This window comes from Solea senegalensis, linkage group LG19 (genome assembly GCF_019176455.1).
Source record: "Solea senegalensis isolate Sse05_10M linkage group LG19, IFAPA_SoseM_1, whole genome shotgun sequence".
Taxonomy (NCBI): domain Eukaryota; kingdom Metazoa; phylum Chordata; class Actinopteri; order Pleuronectiformes; family Soleidae; genus Solea; species Solea senegalensis.
Window position 1 is genome coordinate 17066478 of NC_058038.1, and position 14847 is coordinate 17081324.

The following is a 14847-nucleotide window of genomic DNA, read 5'->3' on the forward strand; positions in this document are numbered from 1 at the left end:
CGATTTAATTTAGCAAGAGCCTGAGTTCTAAAGACCTGCACGTGTTCTTATCAGTGGAACTGTGCACTTTACAATTCTAATAGATGAAAGTAGGTGTGATTAAAAAAAAAAGTCAATCTTTTATGTTATTTAATGTCAATATGTGGCCGTTTTATTTATTTCCCAGCAATGATCTTAACATTCTCAGATTTACTTTGTGACAGTTGACCTTTAAGGTGCCATCCACACAGAAACGGAATGGAATGAAGCATAAACAAATTTTTTTCTTAGTCATTTTGGAAAGGTTCCCGGTACGGCATCGTTTCAGGAAATTGGGATACGTTTCCAAAAAGCACCGTTTCAGAGCCATTTCCATGTGGGTGAAATGTCAGTTTGATAAAACACAAAAAAGTCAGCAAAATCACAAATGTTTGGAAAATAATGCAGCACAGGCAGATGTGAATGTGACTGCTGGTATGTGGCGGGGACCTGCACATGGCCCACACATAAGCACCTGTTAAATTAAATACAGGTCATCTGTCGTCATAAGCAGACCACACAGTAAGAGCGGGGCAGATAGACATCAACAAATCCTGTTTGTTTAGTTATAGTCAGAGCAGATGTCTGCAGCATTTATATTCTTCTTGGAAGAACAAAAACGAGGGAAAAAGCACCAAAAACTCATAGCCGTCTTATCCTGTTGGCACATCCCCAGTGGAAAAAGGTTTCTGTCATACTGAACTCAAGGCTTGGTGGAAAAGTGTAGTTCATCATGTCTATTCTATTCTTCCTCTTGGTTGTCTTTTTCCCGTCTTTGTGTCCCTGCGTATGTTCCATCTCCACTGCATTTGTCGCCTTCAGCGTCATCTGTTGTTTGTGATATACCTTTCAGAATATAACACACCGACAGAGCACATCCATCACGCTCTGTCCTCTGCCCTCTGGCATGTGCTGTTAATTACTTCTAGTCCAGTGTGTGTGCTGTATTATGGTATGACTTGGTCCTCACATTGTGCCACTTTCATCACCACCCTCATTTGTGATGTGTTCACTTTATAGAGGCGTGAGTTTGCTCACATATTGAGCCAGCGAATCCTCTGCAGACAACATTTGATGAATGGCTATGATTGAATGCCGGTGATATCCATTAGTGGAGTTTTTGGGAAGATAATAGTTTTAAAAATATTTCTGAGGCTATTTGAAGAATATATATCCCTAGAAAGTGGAGGATTTAGCCTTTATCCTGTTGACAATTTGTTCTTCAGCCTTTTAACCTCCGTTCCTGCTCCTGTAATGAGAAGTCATGAAGTAATGACGCTTATGAGTCATACCGCCGGGTCCACGGGTTGCAAAAAGAAATCCGACTGAATGAAAGTCTGGTAAAATGAGCCCTTCTACCCACTCCTTGGAATCATCCAATAGGAGACTGGTCACAGGTGACAACATGGCGCCGCTCAAACTTTATTTATATGGATTCTAATGTGTGACGCCATGACCCGTTGTATATATTTATTCAATTGTATTATTTTTGTGTGTGTAACGGTGTTTCGGTGGTAGCAGGTGGGATCTTGTTATTTATGTTGTTTTGTTTCATCATTGAAACTGTAAAAAGTAAACACTGACACTGTTCACATCCTCAGGCTGTTCTTTTAAGGAGCAGTGGATGCCTGCAGCAGCCCCCTTAATTACCCTCCTCCCTCAGCCCCTCCCCACCCCATCTGTTGACCTCATGTCATTTTGCCTGCCCTCACCACCGCTGCTCCTTCTTCTTCCCCCTTTGCTCCAACTATTCCCCAACTTCTTTCCTTCTCCTAAAATAGCGAGTCAGAGAGAGAGGGAGAGAGAAAATAAACAAGAGCGACGCCCTTTAGTATTGCCCTATGTGGAGTCAGTGGAGGGGACAGGAGCCAGAGTGTGTTTATATGAGAGTGGAACTGTTTTTTCTGTGCTTTTGCTGATCCCTGCCAGTTCAGTCTGAAGCCCTTTCCAGTCATCTCGCCGGCGCCTTCAAAGGCATCTCCTCCCTCACGAACTCTATGGAATTAACTTAATGGAAACTTTGAGCAAGTCCAGCATTGCCATGTTAATTTACTATTTATTTGAAAAAAGAGCGTGGAAGGCATATACGAGTGCCTTTCATACACGGGCATATAAGACTTGAAAGCATTGCCATATGGGAAGGGTGTGTGTGTCTGTGCATGCTTTAGCCTGAGTGTGTGTAAACGAGTGTGTCTGAAAAGTAGGTATCAAGTTCAGACCCCCGATCCCTTCCCCCACCCTTTAAGAAAATATAAATCCCATGGAATACTTGACTCATGACTCATTGTCTCCATTTTGCAAATGTTTTACTGCTTTATATTTCTCTGCCCTTTCTTGGCTTTGGCCACACATATCTCCTCCTCCTGCATGTGTCTGTCTCTGCCCTATTTTTCATTTGATTTTGTTCATTCTTTTCTTCTTTCTCCTCTGTCCCTCCCTCTTACATTTAGCTCCCTCCCTTCTTCTTCTCCTGCAGACAGATTGATTCCAGATGTTGCTAAACTCTACCCCCTCTCTCCTCCTGCTCTCAAACTCCTCCTCGTTCTCTTTCTTCTCACCACTCTGTCCATTCTAGGACCGACACTGACTCTGTAATTTGACGGTCGGGGATAATTTTGGTTTAGATTTCACTTGCATTCCAGTTTTTCTCCCACTTTTTGTTACTAGTGCAGTGCCCACACCCTTACTTTGACTGTAAATTGGATAAAAACACATTGCCGACATTTTAGTTGTCTGTATCTCGTGGTAATGTAGCAGAATTATCACATTTCTCGAATTACTTTGGTGGCTGTATGTAGTAAAGATGCTGAAAAAGTTACTTTTGCTTGCACTGAAACAACAGTTTGCAGTGCAGTGCAGTGTTTGTGGCTCCCAACACCCATCTGTTTTTTATTTAAAATAGGAAATGGTTTCTCATTCTTCTCCACATTGCCCAAGACTTAAGATTCTGCTCTGACCAGCGCTGTTATACTGCATTTCCATCTGGGCCGCGTTGAGCACCAGCAGCTTCCACAGTCACTGTGTTGCTGAATATAAGCCATTCCCATCCATTCCCCCCGTAAATGTGGCGCACCAACGAGAGTGTTCCCTCTGGGGACGAGGCACGAGGGGGAAATTGGTTCCAGATGAAACAGGAAGTGGAGAGAGGAGACAAAGAAAGAGTTGTTTCAGACAAGGACGTTCCCCGAGTGTGGACGCAAACACACACACACACATACATACACAGACAGATTAACTGCCCGAGCATCCAAAGAAACATGTTTCTCTCTCAATCCGACCTATTCCTTACATTTTACAGCGTGTACATTTTTTCCCCTCATACTTTTATTCCCCCTCGTCATCTTACTAGTGTGCTCTGTCTAGACACTCCTTCTCTGTCTCCACTCATACCTCATAACCACATGTGTTTTTGGATTTCACTTCCACGTCGTCAACGCCAAAAGAGTTGCACTGAATTTAAGATGGCCCTTGAGGATCAGCCTCAGTGGCCACTTATCACAACTTTGAGACAAACTTTGTGTCAAGCTGCCGTCACTTCCTCAGACCCATGTCCTTGATTGAGTGAATGAACAAACGCCATCAGAAAGTCACTCTCACAGCAGGCGGCTTGAGGTCGGGGTCAGGAGATTAACACTGTGGACACTCTAGAGACGCCAAATCTGCTCTTCTCATCACTGCACCATTACAAGGCCCACACTTGAGTTGTGTGTTGAATGGAGGAGCTCTTTCATTCTGAGTGGCAGCAGCACATGGATTTGAAACACTTTTTTTTTCTCGGCGCTGCAGATTAAATGCAGTGAAGAGAAAAAAAATAATTCAGCATTTCATAAGACCCATCCCCCCCCAACACACACATATTCTTTTACTCTCTCCTCCTCTCGTCCTCCTCTCTTCTCCTCATTTCCCCCCTTCTCTCCTTGCCTAGCGAGGCTCATGCCTCTTGAGTCTCACAAGGTGGTCATGTTTTCTCTGCGAGGCATGCCAGCAGGCGAGACGGTGCCTGTGTCATCTCTCTCACTGCTGTCAAAATATCATTGTTTGGCTAACTTTTCCCTATTGTTCCAGTGCTCCCCCTGCTCCCCCCTCCTCACCTAGCTCTGCAGCTAACAATGGCTCCTCTTGCATGGGACAAAATGACAAAGAGGAGAAAATGATAGTCCCAGAGAAAAGAGAGGGGAGAGAAATAATCTAATTAAAGTAATTACAGAGTAATTAACCACAACACTGGTTTCTGGGGCAGGGCTGATGAGGGGAGGGGGTCTTCTATCCTCGCTTGAACTTTGTTACCGACTGACCATTTTGGTTCGTTTGTAACCCTCTGAATTCCCCTAATGATCTTTGGATGGTGCTAAGGCTTAAAAAGTAGCTGAAATAAATCAGGTCATACAAACGTTTACATGACATTCACAAATCCACACGAAACCCAGAGATTTTGTTTTAATAAAAGTATACCCACTTACTGTGCTCTCTTCTCTCCTGTTGTCTCTTGCAGAACAATGAGCCTTTAAACCCTGGTTTCCATGGATACGCACCTCACAGCCAGGTAAGAGATCGGTGACTGCTCGTAAACCCCAAAAAGAAAATAAAAAAAATGATGTGTTACAGAATCAATCAACATGCTAGTTTGCATTTGTTTGCCTCGCATTTTTACAATTAAACCTGTTCTTCTGACGAGCCCGGTTACCTCGGTGTCGTCACCCAGCAGGATGGGTTCAGGATCACCGAAACCTCTTCAGCGAGACAATTATAAAGTTTCTTGTGCTACTGCCGGTGGCAGTTTATGAATGATGGCTGTTAGAGGAATTGATGAAAACTGCAAGTGACTGTGCTTCTCACTCAGAGACTTGACCCATCAAAAAGCGGAGAGGCATTATTCACCAGCGCCTTTAAACTAAGCTCTGCATGCTCCACTTGCAGCACTGGTTTTATCCTCTCATATTTTCTCTCTCTCTCTTTCGGCTTCATTCTCTCAGTGTCTTTCTTTCTGTGTGTCTCTCCATGCATATTGCTCTCAGTAATGAGTGCCTTATGTGAGCAGCGTAGCATCAGCGCAGCCAACTATTTTCTTATCTACCTCCAAGCAGCAGAGCACAATGAGCAGCTCAAATCAGCTCAGTGCTTGTGTGTGTGTGTATGTAAATGCATATGCTCGCTTCACTTGGGTGCGTTTAGGAGAAAAGCCAGTGTATTTGAGAGCCCGTGTGTGTGTGTGTGTGTGTGTGTGTGTGTGTGTGTGTGTGTGTGTGTGTGTGTGTGTGTGTGTGTGTGTGTGTGTGTGTGTGTGTGTGTGTGTGTGTGCGTGCGCGTGCGCGCAGGACGTGCAGCTCTCTGCCAGTGCCACAGGAGGGGAGTGTTGGTCTTTGAGTCCGCTTGCCCCCAGTCTCCCTCCCCACATCACCACATGGGAGATTTCCAAAGGCCTCAACCCCTCTTATGTAGTCTTCCATTTTTTATTCATCTACTGTACTTGACTCTTCACTCCTGCTCTACCCTCACTGTCTCCTTCCTTGGAGTGTGAGGAGGAGGAGGAGGCCCACACTACTTTAAGTTTATTTTACGTTGTATAATTCCACTTACTTCTCCCCAGTGTCCACTGTCATGTTATTTCCATTTGTGTGCTGACCAGACAAAGCAAATAAGGACTCGGATGATGATGCAGAGATGAAATCGAAATTAAATTCAAATTAATTTAGGATGGTCTGCCATCGTCGTTAGAGTGGACTCGTACTCTCTTGTCTGTCCAAAGAGGCAAACACCTGGACAGAGGTGTCTTGTGATCTGCAGTATGTATGAACTCTCCTTGTCATCTGTTAAATTCAGAGCCCACTCGCGCCTGCATTTGTTTTGTAAATGATTTAAAAGTCATTGCTGCTAATGCATTCTGCCCTTGAGCACCCATATTAGGAGTCGGGAGCTGCTAGTTATCATGCAAATGGGGCTGGCAAAGCTCAGCTTAGCCAGATTGGTGTGTTCATAGCTGCAGTACATTTGTCTTGGTAATGTCTCTGTCTTACGTTGTGTATGCGTGTATGAACTGCCTGTAGGTATGCTTGTGTCAATACAAGTGTGTTTAATGGAGACAGGCTCCTGTGGGTCGCTGCTGGTGCTCAGTGTGTGTGTGTTTAGGTCACACACGTGATCAGGGCTAACAACATACACACAAAGAGACGTCAACACAAAGACATGGAGACTAGAGCTGCAACTAACGATTATTTTCATAATCCATTCATCTTTCGTCGATTACTTTCTCGGTTAATCGATTAATCGTTTGGTCCTTAAAATATCAGAAAACCTTAAAAAATGTTGATCGGTGTTCGTCAAACCTGGAAATGATGATGCTCTCAAATGTCTTGTTTTGTCCACAAACCAAAATGATTCACTTTTAATGATGTCTTTGTTATCCAGAGCAAAGAAATGAAGAAAATATTCACATTTAAGAAGCTTAAACAATCGTAAATCTTGTTTTAATCAGCCATCAAAAAAGCTTCAAACCGATTCATCGATTATCAAAATAGTTGTCGATCAATTTAGTAATCGATTAATAATCTCTAATGGAGATTGTACACTGAAGCATTTAGCATTAGCAATATGCAAATCAAGTCATAACCTTCCCACAAGGGGCTGAGAGTTTTCCTGAAAATGAAATGGATGCAACTGTGGAATATGGTGAATCATGTGCTATTGCTGATGTATTTGAAGAAGCAGGACTTTGTCTGCTGTGGCTAATGATTGTGGGATGAGTCCATGTGTGTCTGTATGTCAGCCAAGGTGCATCAGCATAAATATGATCAGAGCATCTGTGTGTACTTTATCAGCATGTGAGAGTGTGTGTGCCTGCATGTGTTTATCTGTGTTCAGTTGGTGTGGTGCTTAATCCTCAGATCATCCCCTATTCATCCTCTCATCCTCCTCACTTACAGCCCTAATCCTGTCATCCGTCTCTCTTCTTTTCACCCGGCCCTTTATCCATTTATCTCCCTATCCCATTATCTCTTGCTCACATCCACTGCCCCTCTCTCTCTACCACTCTGCCCGAGCTCCCTGCACTTGCCCCCTTTCTTACCACCACTTCCAATCACTTACGCTGCCCTCCCTCCATCCCTCTGGACTCACTTTTAGCCAGACTCAGCAGATGTGTGAAAGCTTGGCATCAGGGCTTTTTTTCCGCAGAGTTCTGTCCCTCCCATATGAAAATGCAGTGCAAGGAACTGCACTCTCATCTCTGCAAATTAAGCGCCTCCTAACAATAAAGTGGTGGGAAGTGAGGGAACTGAGCCCGAGCCAGAAGAAAAAGGCGCAATGCAGCATGATAGAGATTCATGTTCAGTGTGAGGGTTTGCTACAGGAATCGGTGCAGGCGCTCCCTCAGTTTTGTGAGACTTCCATGTGAATGATGAAGGCAGCTGCAGCAGAGTGATGCTGATGGAGGAGCCTACCCACACAGCGAGCTACCTAGCCATCTACCGATCTGGCTTACTGACCACTGTTTCTTTTTGGGCTGACAGGCTGCTGCGCAATAAATAACTCATCAAAAAAGACTGCAATGCAGCGGGGGTCACGCTCGTCTACTTCACTTTGAGGAAACCGGTGTGTGGTTAAAAGGCAGCATCGCATTCCTTCCTGTTACTTTTCTTTCTCCAGGGGTTTGTGGAGACGGAAACAACAGCTTTCTGACTCCGTCCAGGCTCAGGGTTAGGTTGCTACATGGAAGGATGGATGGTTTGAATAGGAGGGACTGAGGCTGAGAGGGTGGAAAAGTTTTAAAAGAGGGGCGGGAACAGGAGGAAGCAGGGAGAGCACCAGGATGTGTAACGCGAGTGTGTGAATGACAGAAGCAGAGCAAAGAGAAGGGAGAGAGCAGAGAAGAGACTCAGGCTGTCAGGAGGAGAGACACAGAAAGGCCCCGGAGGGGGTGGGAGGGGGGGTCAGAGCAGCAGGACCAGGGAGACGAAGAAAAGTGTGTGACAGGCAGAGAAGATTGCGTGCTAGAGAAGTGGAAGAAGGGACACCGGCAGAGAGAAGGAGGATCAAGAGGGAGTGAACGAGGGAGAATTTGAATGTGTGAGACAGACGTGGACTGAAACATCGTCGGCTCATGGTCCTAGAGCGCAGGCACAAGAGAGAAGGAACAGGAGGAGAGACAGAGACGCACAGAAAGAGGGGGAACAGTAGGAACGGGAAAGTGGAGAGCTGGTCAGCAGTTGTTCCTCTAGATCAGACAATGATGGGACTTTACTACCCAACAGTGCTGTCGGTAAGTTCGCTTCTTGAGCAGATTTTCTTTCTATAAAGTATTTTGTGCACATGCTGACAACTGCATCATTACAACAACAACAACAACAACAACAACAAATAAGAAAAAACAGTTTAAAGTTCATTTCATTGGTTTAGTGTGGCTCAGTGAAGACAAGTCATTGTTGTGCTGTGTGTGTGGTTCGGCCTGTTTTGGTTTACTGTGTTTTGGCCCAGGTGAGGCCTTTTTCAGATAGTTGGCAGGGCATCAGGCTAACAGCAGGGCTTGTCCCTGCAGCTCTGCTCCTTCACATTTTAACTCTTTGCGCCCAAGATATTTGGTACACGTTTTTGTCACGTCATCACAGTGGGAACGAGTTGATGACACAGAGACACGGCGCCGTTTTAAAAATACTAACGTAAACCCATGTATTTGATGGTGTGTGCTAGGCTACTCTTTGCATATGGTCGGCGTGTGTGTGTATGTGTGTGTGTGCCATTTTAGCAAAGAGACAGCCTGAGGATGAGAGCTGTTGTCTGACTCTGTTGTAGCATGTCTTGCTCTCTGGTCTTGGCTTCCTCTGGGCCTGAAGGGGGAGTGGATGCAGTTGGAGGTACATGCATGCAGACATGCGGCAACACCCACTGCATTGACTGTCACTGTTGACAGGCATGAACAGCAGCTATAGCATGCATTCTTTATGCTGACTGCACACAGTGTCAGACAATATTCAGTGTATGTGTACATGTGTACATGCGTGTGTTATTGTCATGTCGCATCATGTGCACAGAAGGTGGCGGCGGAGATTTTGTCAAGCAGTTCGGCATCGTCATCCAAGCTGTCCATGTGGTTTAAACGTCATCTGTTCCCGGACCGAGGGAGACAGGTGCCAAGGCAGTTGTTTCAGTTCATACACGTGCGAGCGCGCGTGCACACACAAACGTTTGTGCATCATTCTTTGTGAGGACGCTTCTAGATACAATGCATCCTAGACCTTTGCTTGAACCATGACCATTACAACAAATTCCTAACCTAACATCACCTAATTCTCACCCTAACCCTTAAAACAAGCACATAAAAAGACCAATTTTAAGTTGTGAGGACCAGACAAATTCCCCTTCTTTCACAAAATGTCCTTGTATGTATGTATGTGTGTATATATACATATATTTGTGTATATATATATATATATATACACATATATATGTATATATATATATATATATATACACACGTTTCCCCCTCTGTCTCCACCTTTCCTCCGTACTTTTCTCCCTGCAGGCCAAAGCAGCTGTAAATTTTCTTCAAAGAGACCGAATTGACACCAAATGGGAGGATGGTGGTAGTAACTAGTAACGAGAAGGGTGTGGGGAAGGTAGTTACATGTGGGAATATACTTTCTGAAGGTGACCTAAGCTCGTGGAACAACTCTCGATTCTGAGTTATGTTATTCAGTGGTGGAAAGTACATATAGTGAAGTACAATTTAGAGTCATGTGCTTTACTCGAGTGTAATATAATCATTTAAAAGCATTTGAAACACAACAGATTTATATAGTGTCCCTTTTTTAAAACTCCTCCTTCAGCGGTTACAAGAATACTATGATGATTACACACTGATGCGTCACTATCAATAATCTGATGGTGCCATGTATACAGTAATATATCAGTCAGTGTTGTTTTACTTGAACACTTTTATGTGTTTCAGGTTCCTGTTTCATCTGTCTGTAGATCTCAGTCTGATGTCAACAAACAGAAACAGCAAGAGTAGATAAATTATTTAGTTGTTTTTGTTCCATCTTTGCTGAATTTCTGATGACAGCCTTTGCAGAGGATGAAGGACATTTTGTACTCTTGCACAACTGTTTTTCACCTCTAGGCCAAAAAAAATGCTGAAAGTCAAAAATGATTTGCACAAGTCTATTTGTCTTTGTCTTTTGCTGGTAACCTATGTTTGAAGTCGAGAATTGTCCCTAAACTTTGAGTTGAATAGTTAGGTTGAACTTCTAACTAATACCTTCTTGAAAATGATTTAGAGAAACTAATACGCCATTTATTCAGCAACATATGTGGTGAAAATATCATTATGTTTGATGAGTGTCATGTTGCAAATTTGGCAGGATCCTGAGACAGCATGGATGCTGTCACAGTGGGGGTGGACATAATGGGTCTCGTCATTTTGTGCAGAAGAATTGCACACCAAGCTCAACAATCCATCTAAAATGAGTGGGTAAACCGGGGATCTCCAAACATGGTTGAACATTACTGTTAAAGACGATCGACGCCAGTTGCTCTGCCATGTGGTGCTTCTTTCATCCTTATGTCACCTCTGTGTGAAATGTAAAACAAACACAAACAGGAGGAAGAATCAACATCAGCACAGTGGAGCCGTGAGGAGACATTCAGGTCTGCTCACGAGACACCAGATTGTGCTCATGCTTATTTAGAAAATTTCAATGACAAAAAAAAATATGATTCAAAATAGTCTTCAGAATTCATTCAGAAACAGAGGTATGTCTCAGTAAGACATGAGTGATATTGAAGCACTGTAAAACTCAACTGACCTTTCCAAAGAAGCAAGTGACAATTAATACGTATTTAAAGTAAGAATAACTGAGCCCATATTTATATGCAACGTGGATTTGAGTGAAATCTGAGTTCTGTATGTATGATTTGTTTACCATCGTAAACAAATCATCCACATCAGAGGTGAATGAAAGACACATGAGGTGAGAGATAACCTTCCTGACACATATCCTTTCCTATTACTGTTTCAAACTAAAGGTCACGCTGTAATTCACTGGTTAAATGCTATTATTGTAAAAGTACAGAGCTGAATTGCTTGGTGTGTGTTTGCAGCAACCGTAGTGTTTTACAGACCTTGAGCATCGTCTCATCAAATGTCTCAGCACATCAGACGTAGCAACATTTCGCATCGTGGGCTGGACAAACATGGTTTACAGGTCAGAGTTGGCCCGAGGGCCATATGTTGTCCATGTTTCCTAAATGACTGTGTTGAGGGCACCTTCCAGTTCACACTGTGTCATGCTGGCTGCAGGTTAGCATCTGCTATTGCAACATAGCAGACGGGAGACAGAAAACAGCTTTTTCTTGTGTGAGTTTGTATTGGCAGTTCTTTATATTTTTTTTATTTTGGTCCCTTGTTCAAACTCCGTGGCGAGGGAACCATTTTAAATCACAACTACAATGAAGTAAGATGAAATGAAAAATATTGACTCTCCCAAGTTGTAAAAAAAAACCATTCACGGTTAACAGATTCCAGAAATGATGCCGGAATTTGCGTTGCTGCCAAAAACAAAGCAGACGAAGAACTTATTGGCATGTCCTTTTGTTTCCACTCACATCGATCAGAGCTGAAGCCAATAAAGGTCCACAGGAGTGAATGGAGATTAAACACATTCCCGTTGGTCAAAAAACAGTTTAAACCCTAGAATAAATGCATTTTTTTTTGATCAGTGTGAGTGGGAATGAGATACTAGTGTTAAACCTGCGAGGAAAGGTTTCAAACCAAACCGCTGTTGCTCAGAACGTCGTCTCGAGTATTTAGCCTGCCTGCTTCACTTGCCACATTATCTCCAAAATAAGGCTGTTTGGTTAGCCGCCGCGTCTGTGACAACAAGCCATCAAGGAATTTGAAAGCAATCCACACCCAGAACAGTCCTGAGTGTGCATCTGTTAGTTGGAGTGTGTCTGCAAACACATGCACTGCACAAACATGTCGTCTCATACCAAAGTGAAAAATGTCCCGAGTTAACAATAACATCAAGTAACTGAGCGGCATTTTTAAATGAATTCATGATAGTTATGCTGTGGAATTACGTTGTGTGTTGCAGCTCGCTCTTAGAAAGTGACCGATTATACTGACATTACTAGAATGCCCCTTACCACTAATTAGGCACTAAACCAGTGTGCAGTGTTTTCAGTATTGCTGGTGTAATGCACTGTGTGACACTTTTCCACCGCAGGGCCAGCAGTTTTCTCTCTGCCCATATAGCCATGATTATATTGTTAAACACTAATGCTGCTCTAACTGCTGCAGCCAGAGGGTGTGTGTGTGTGTGTGTGTGTGTGTGTGAGCGGCCAAGGTGTAAAAAACACTCTGTATGTTATCTCAACCCAGAGGACACGCAAACATGTTTGCACAACATTCATAGTGAGGACACTCATGCATTCCTAACCTAACCTTAACCATCACAACTAAATGCCTAACCCTAACCTGAACCCAATACTTATCCTAACAAGTCTTCACCTCAAAAAGCCATTTTAAGAGGTCACACAAGGTGAGGACCAGCCAAAATGTCCTCACTAAGATAGCTATACCATAACACTCACACCCACAAACTTGTTTTTATATCTTAGTGAGGACACCTCATTGACATAATGCATTCTCTAGCCCCGTACACTAACCTTAACCAACTAAATGCTAACCCTAACCCTGAAACCAGGTCTTAGCCCCCCAGAGCCCTTTAAAGTTGTGGGGCCCAGACAAAATGTCCTCACAAAGATACACGCGTGCAAATACGAGGATAGGCAGAGCAATGCACATTGCAGGTAATGACCCTCACATTTAAATATATGCAGTATCTCCAAAGGAGAGCCCCAATGATGAATCATTTATTAATCCATTTGCAAATTGATTGCTATTTTGAAAATAAATAAAAAGAAACAAGATTTTTTAAAATCTTGTTTTTTAACCAAATTAAAATCAGCGGTCTGATTGTTCAGTAAATTTGAATTATCGTGAGCCTTTGTTTCATGTAACAAAGAAATCTTTCAAACTGATCATTGTGTTTCGTGGACAAAGCAAGACATTTGAGATTTCAAGGTCTGGGATACGATGATGAACATTCTCTGAAATTTAACGGCTTATTAAGCGTCTTTGAGTGTTAAGAAAAGCGATATAAAAATACGAAGTATTATTATTATTATTATTATTATATATTCATCGATGATGAAGAGAACTGCTGGTCGCAGCCCTGCTCCTGCGTTACCTTCTCCTGCATAACAAACAGCACTGTGCCATGTGCACATACCACTTAATCCTGGGCTGCAGCAGTAAGTATGTGCTGCTGCTGCTGCTGCTGCTGCTGCAGGGTTTTCAGATTTAAACGTCATTTGCAAAGGATGTGACAGCAGTTCCTAATCTGCATCTAGTCACAGTTAGATGTAAGGTTTTAGTCAACACTTCTTAAAATGTTCGAGTACTCTCAGTCAGCACCGGCCTTTATCTTTTTATTTTAGCAGCCTTTAAATATGAATCCCTTCATGTTGGCTTTATGGATTTTTGTGAAAAGCTTATTTTATGACTAAATCCTCAGTGAATTTCATGGGTTAAAACACCAGAGTTTGAATGTCAGTCAGTGCTTGTATACAGTCGGGATGATGGGGATCATTGTCGGCATCTCTGTATCATAATTGTGTTTTGGAAGATAATTAAGATGGTAAAATCCAGAGGATGAGTGATTGTTTGAAGCATCAACATGTTTTAGTTCAGGATTGTTGCACTAATGGTTCTCTAACAGCTTGCCATATGTTCCTAATGGCTAATTGTAAAATAAAAAAGGATTATTTTTAATTTGACGATCCTTCAAATGTGGCTTTTTTTGTGTGAATTTGTTTTGAATAATAATAATAGCAATAATAATAATGATAATTAGCTTGCTTCAGTTGTCGTCATCTATGACTAATATCACTGCAAAAACGAATGAATATTTTTATTATTCATGAAACTTCGGATTACTTTTTCAAGTAATTATTTTCTCCGTAAAATGAAAAATACCTGTTAATTTCACACAGCCCTGGGTGTATTAAGAATATTCAAATCATAATGATTTACCACCTTTAGAAGTCACACGATTTGTGAAGAAAAGGACACAAACAATTCATTTAAGGATCAAAATTTACAGATTAATGCTCTCCTAATCCAACATTTCAGGAGACCCCCCCTGGAAATCTGGTCTGGTATGAGACGGCAATTGACTCAAAACTTTCTGCTCTTTATTTGTGGTTGTGTGGTAAATTCATAAAAAATATCATGGCCTTGAGAGCGGTGCAGTGTTATTTTGTCAGCATTACTATGTTCCTGATGATTGATAGTCGTTCTATTTGTAAAGATTTATGTTCTGGTGTGTTGTAGGAAAAGGGATATGAATCCTTCATCGTTTTATGGTCTTATTTTCGGTCCATATTGGCCTGCCCGAGGTGAGTCAGCGCTGGAGAAAGTATCGTCAGTGTGATTATGATAATGATGCTGACAAAAGTGTCAAAAACAGACAAGCTTTTAGCACGGCCACGGCGCTGCAGACGCTGTCAGACTGCATCACGTTTCTCTTTAGTTTTTAACGCGACGCTAGGGGTCAATCAAAACAATAACAGAAGACCTAGTTTGGACGCAGTATGGGATTTGTTGTCTTGTCTCATTTGGTCCCCCTTCCGAGTTTGGGGAGAGCTTTAGTGGGAGAATGGCAGAGTTGTTGTGATCCACTAGTTACAGTACAGTTACACACAATAAAATAAAAAGAACAAAAGACACTGGGTAAGTAGTAGTACTTCTTACTCATTTCATAGGCAGTTTGC

The 14847-nt window shown here is 42.6% G+C and overlaps 1 protein-coding gene across 8 annotated transcripts in view; it reads left to right on the forward strand.

Moving 5' to 3' along the window:
* Nucleotides 1-14847, forward strand: part of LOC122785704 (RNA binding protein fox-1 homolog 2-like) — a 52137-nt gene that overhangs the window by 6647 nt on the left and 30643 nt on the right. For 7 of the 8 annotated variants that reach the window (XM_044051614.1, XM_044051615.1, XM_044051617.1 and 4 more), the window contains exon 2: nt 4511-4561. In XM_044051614.1, coding sequence (XP_043907549.1) covers nt 4511-4561 — 51 coding nt within the window. Of the gene's footprint in view, nt 1-4510; nt 4562-7893; nt 8273-14847 lie in introns of those variants that run through there. The other variant, XM_044051613.1, reaches the window with a different exon arrangement.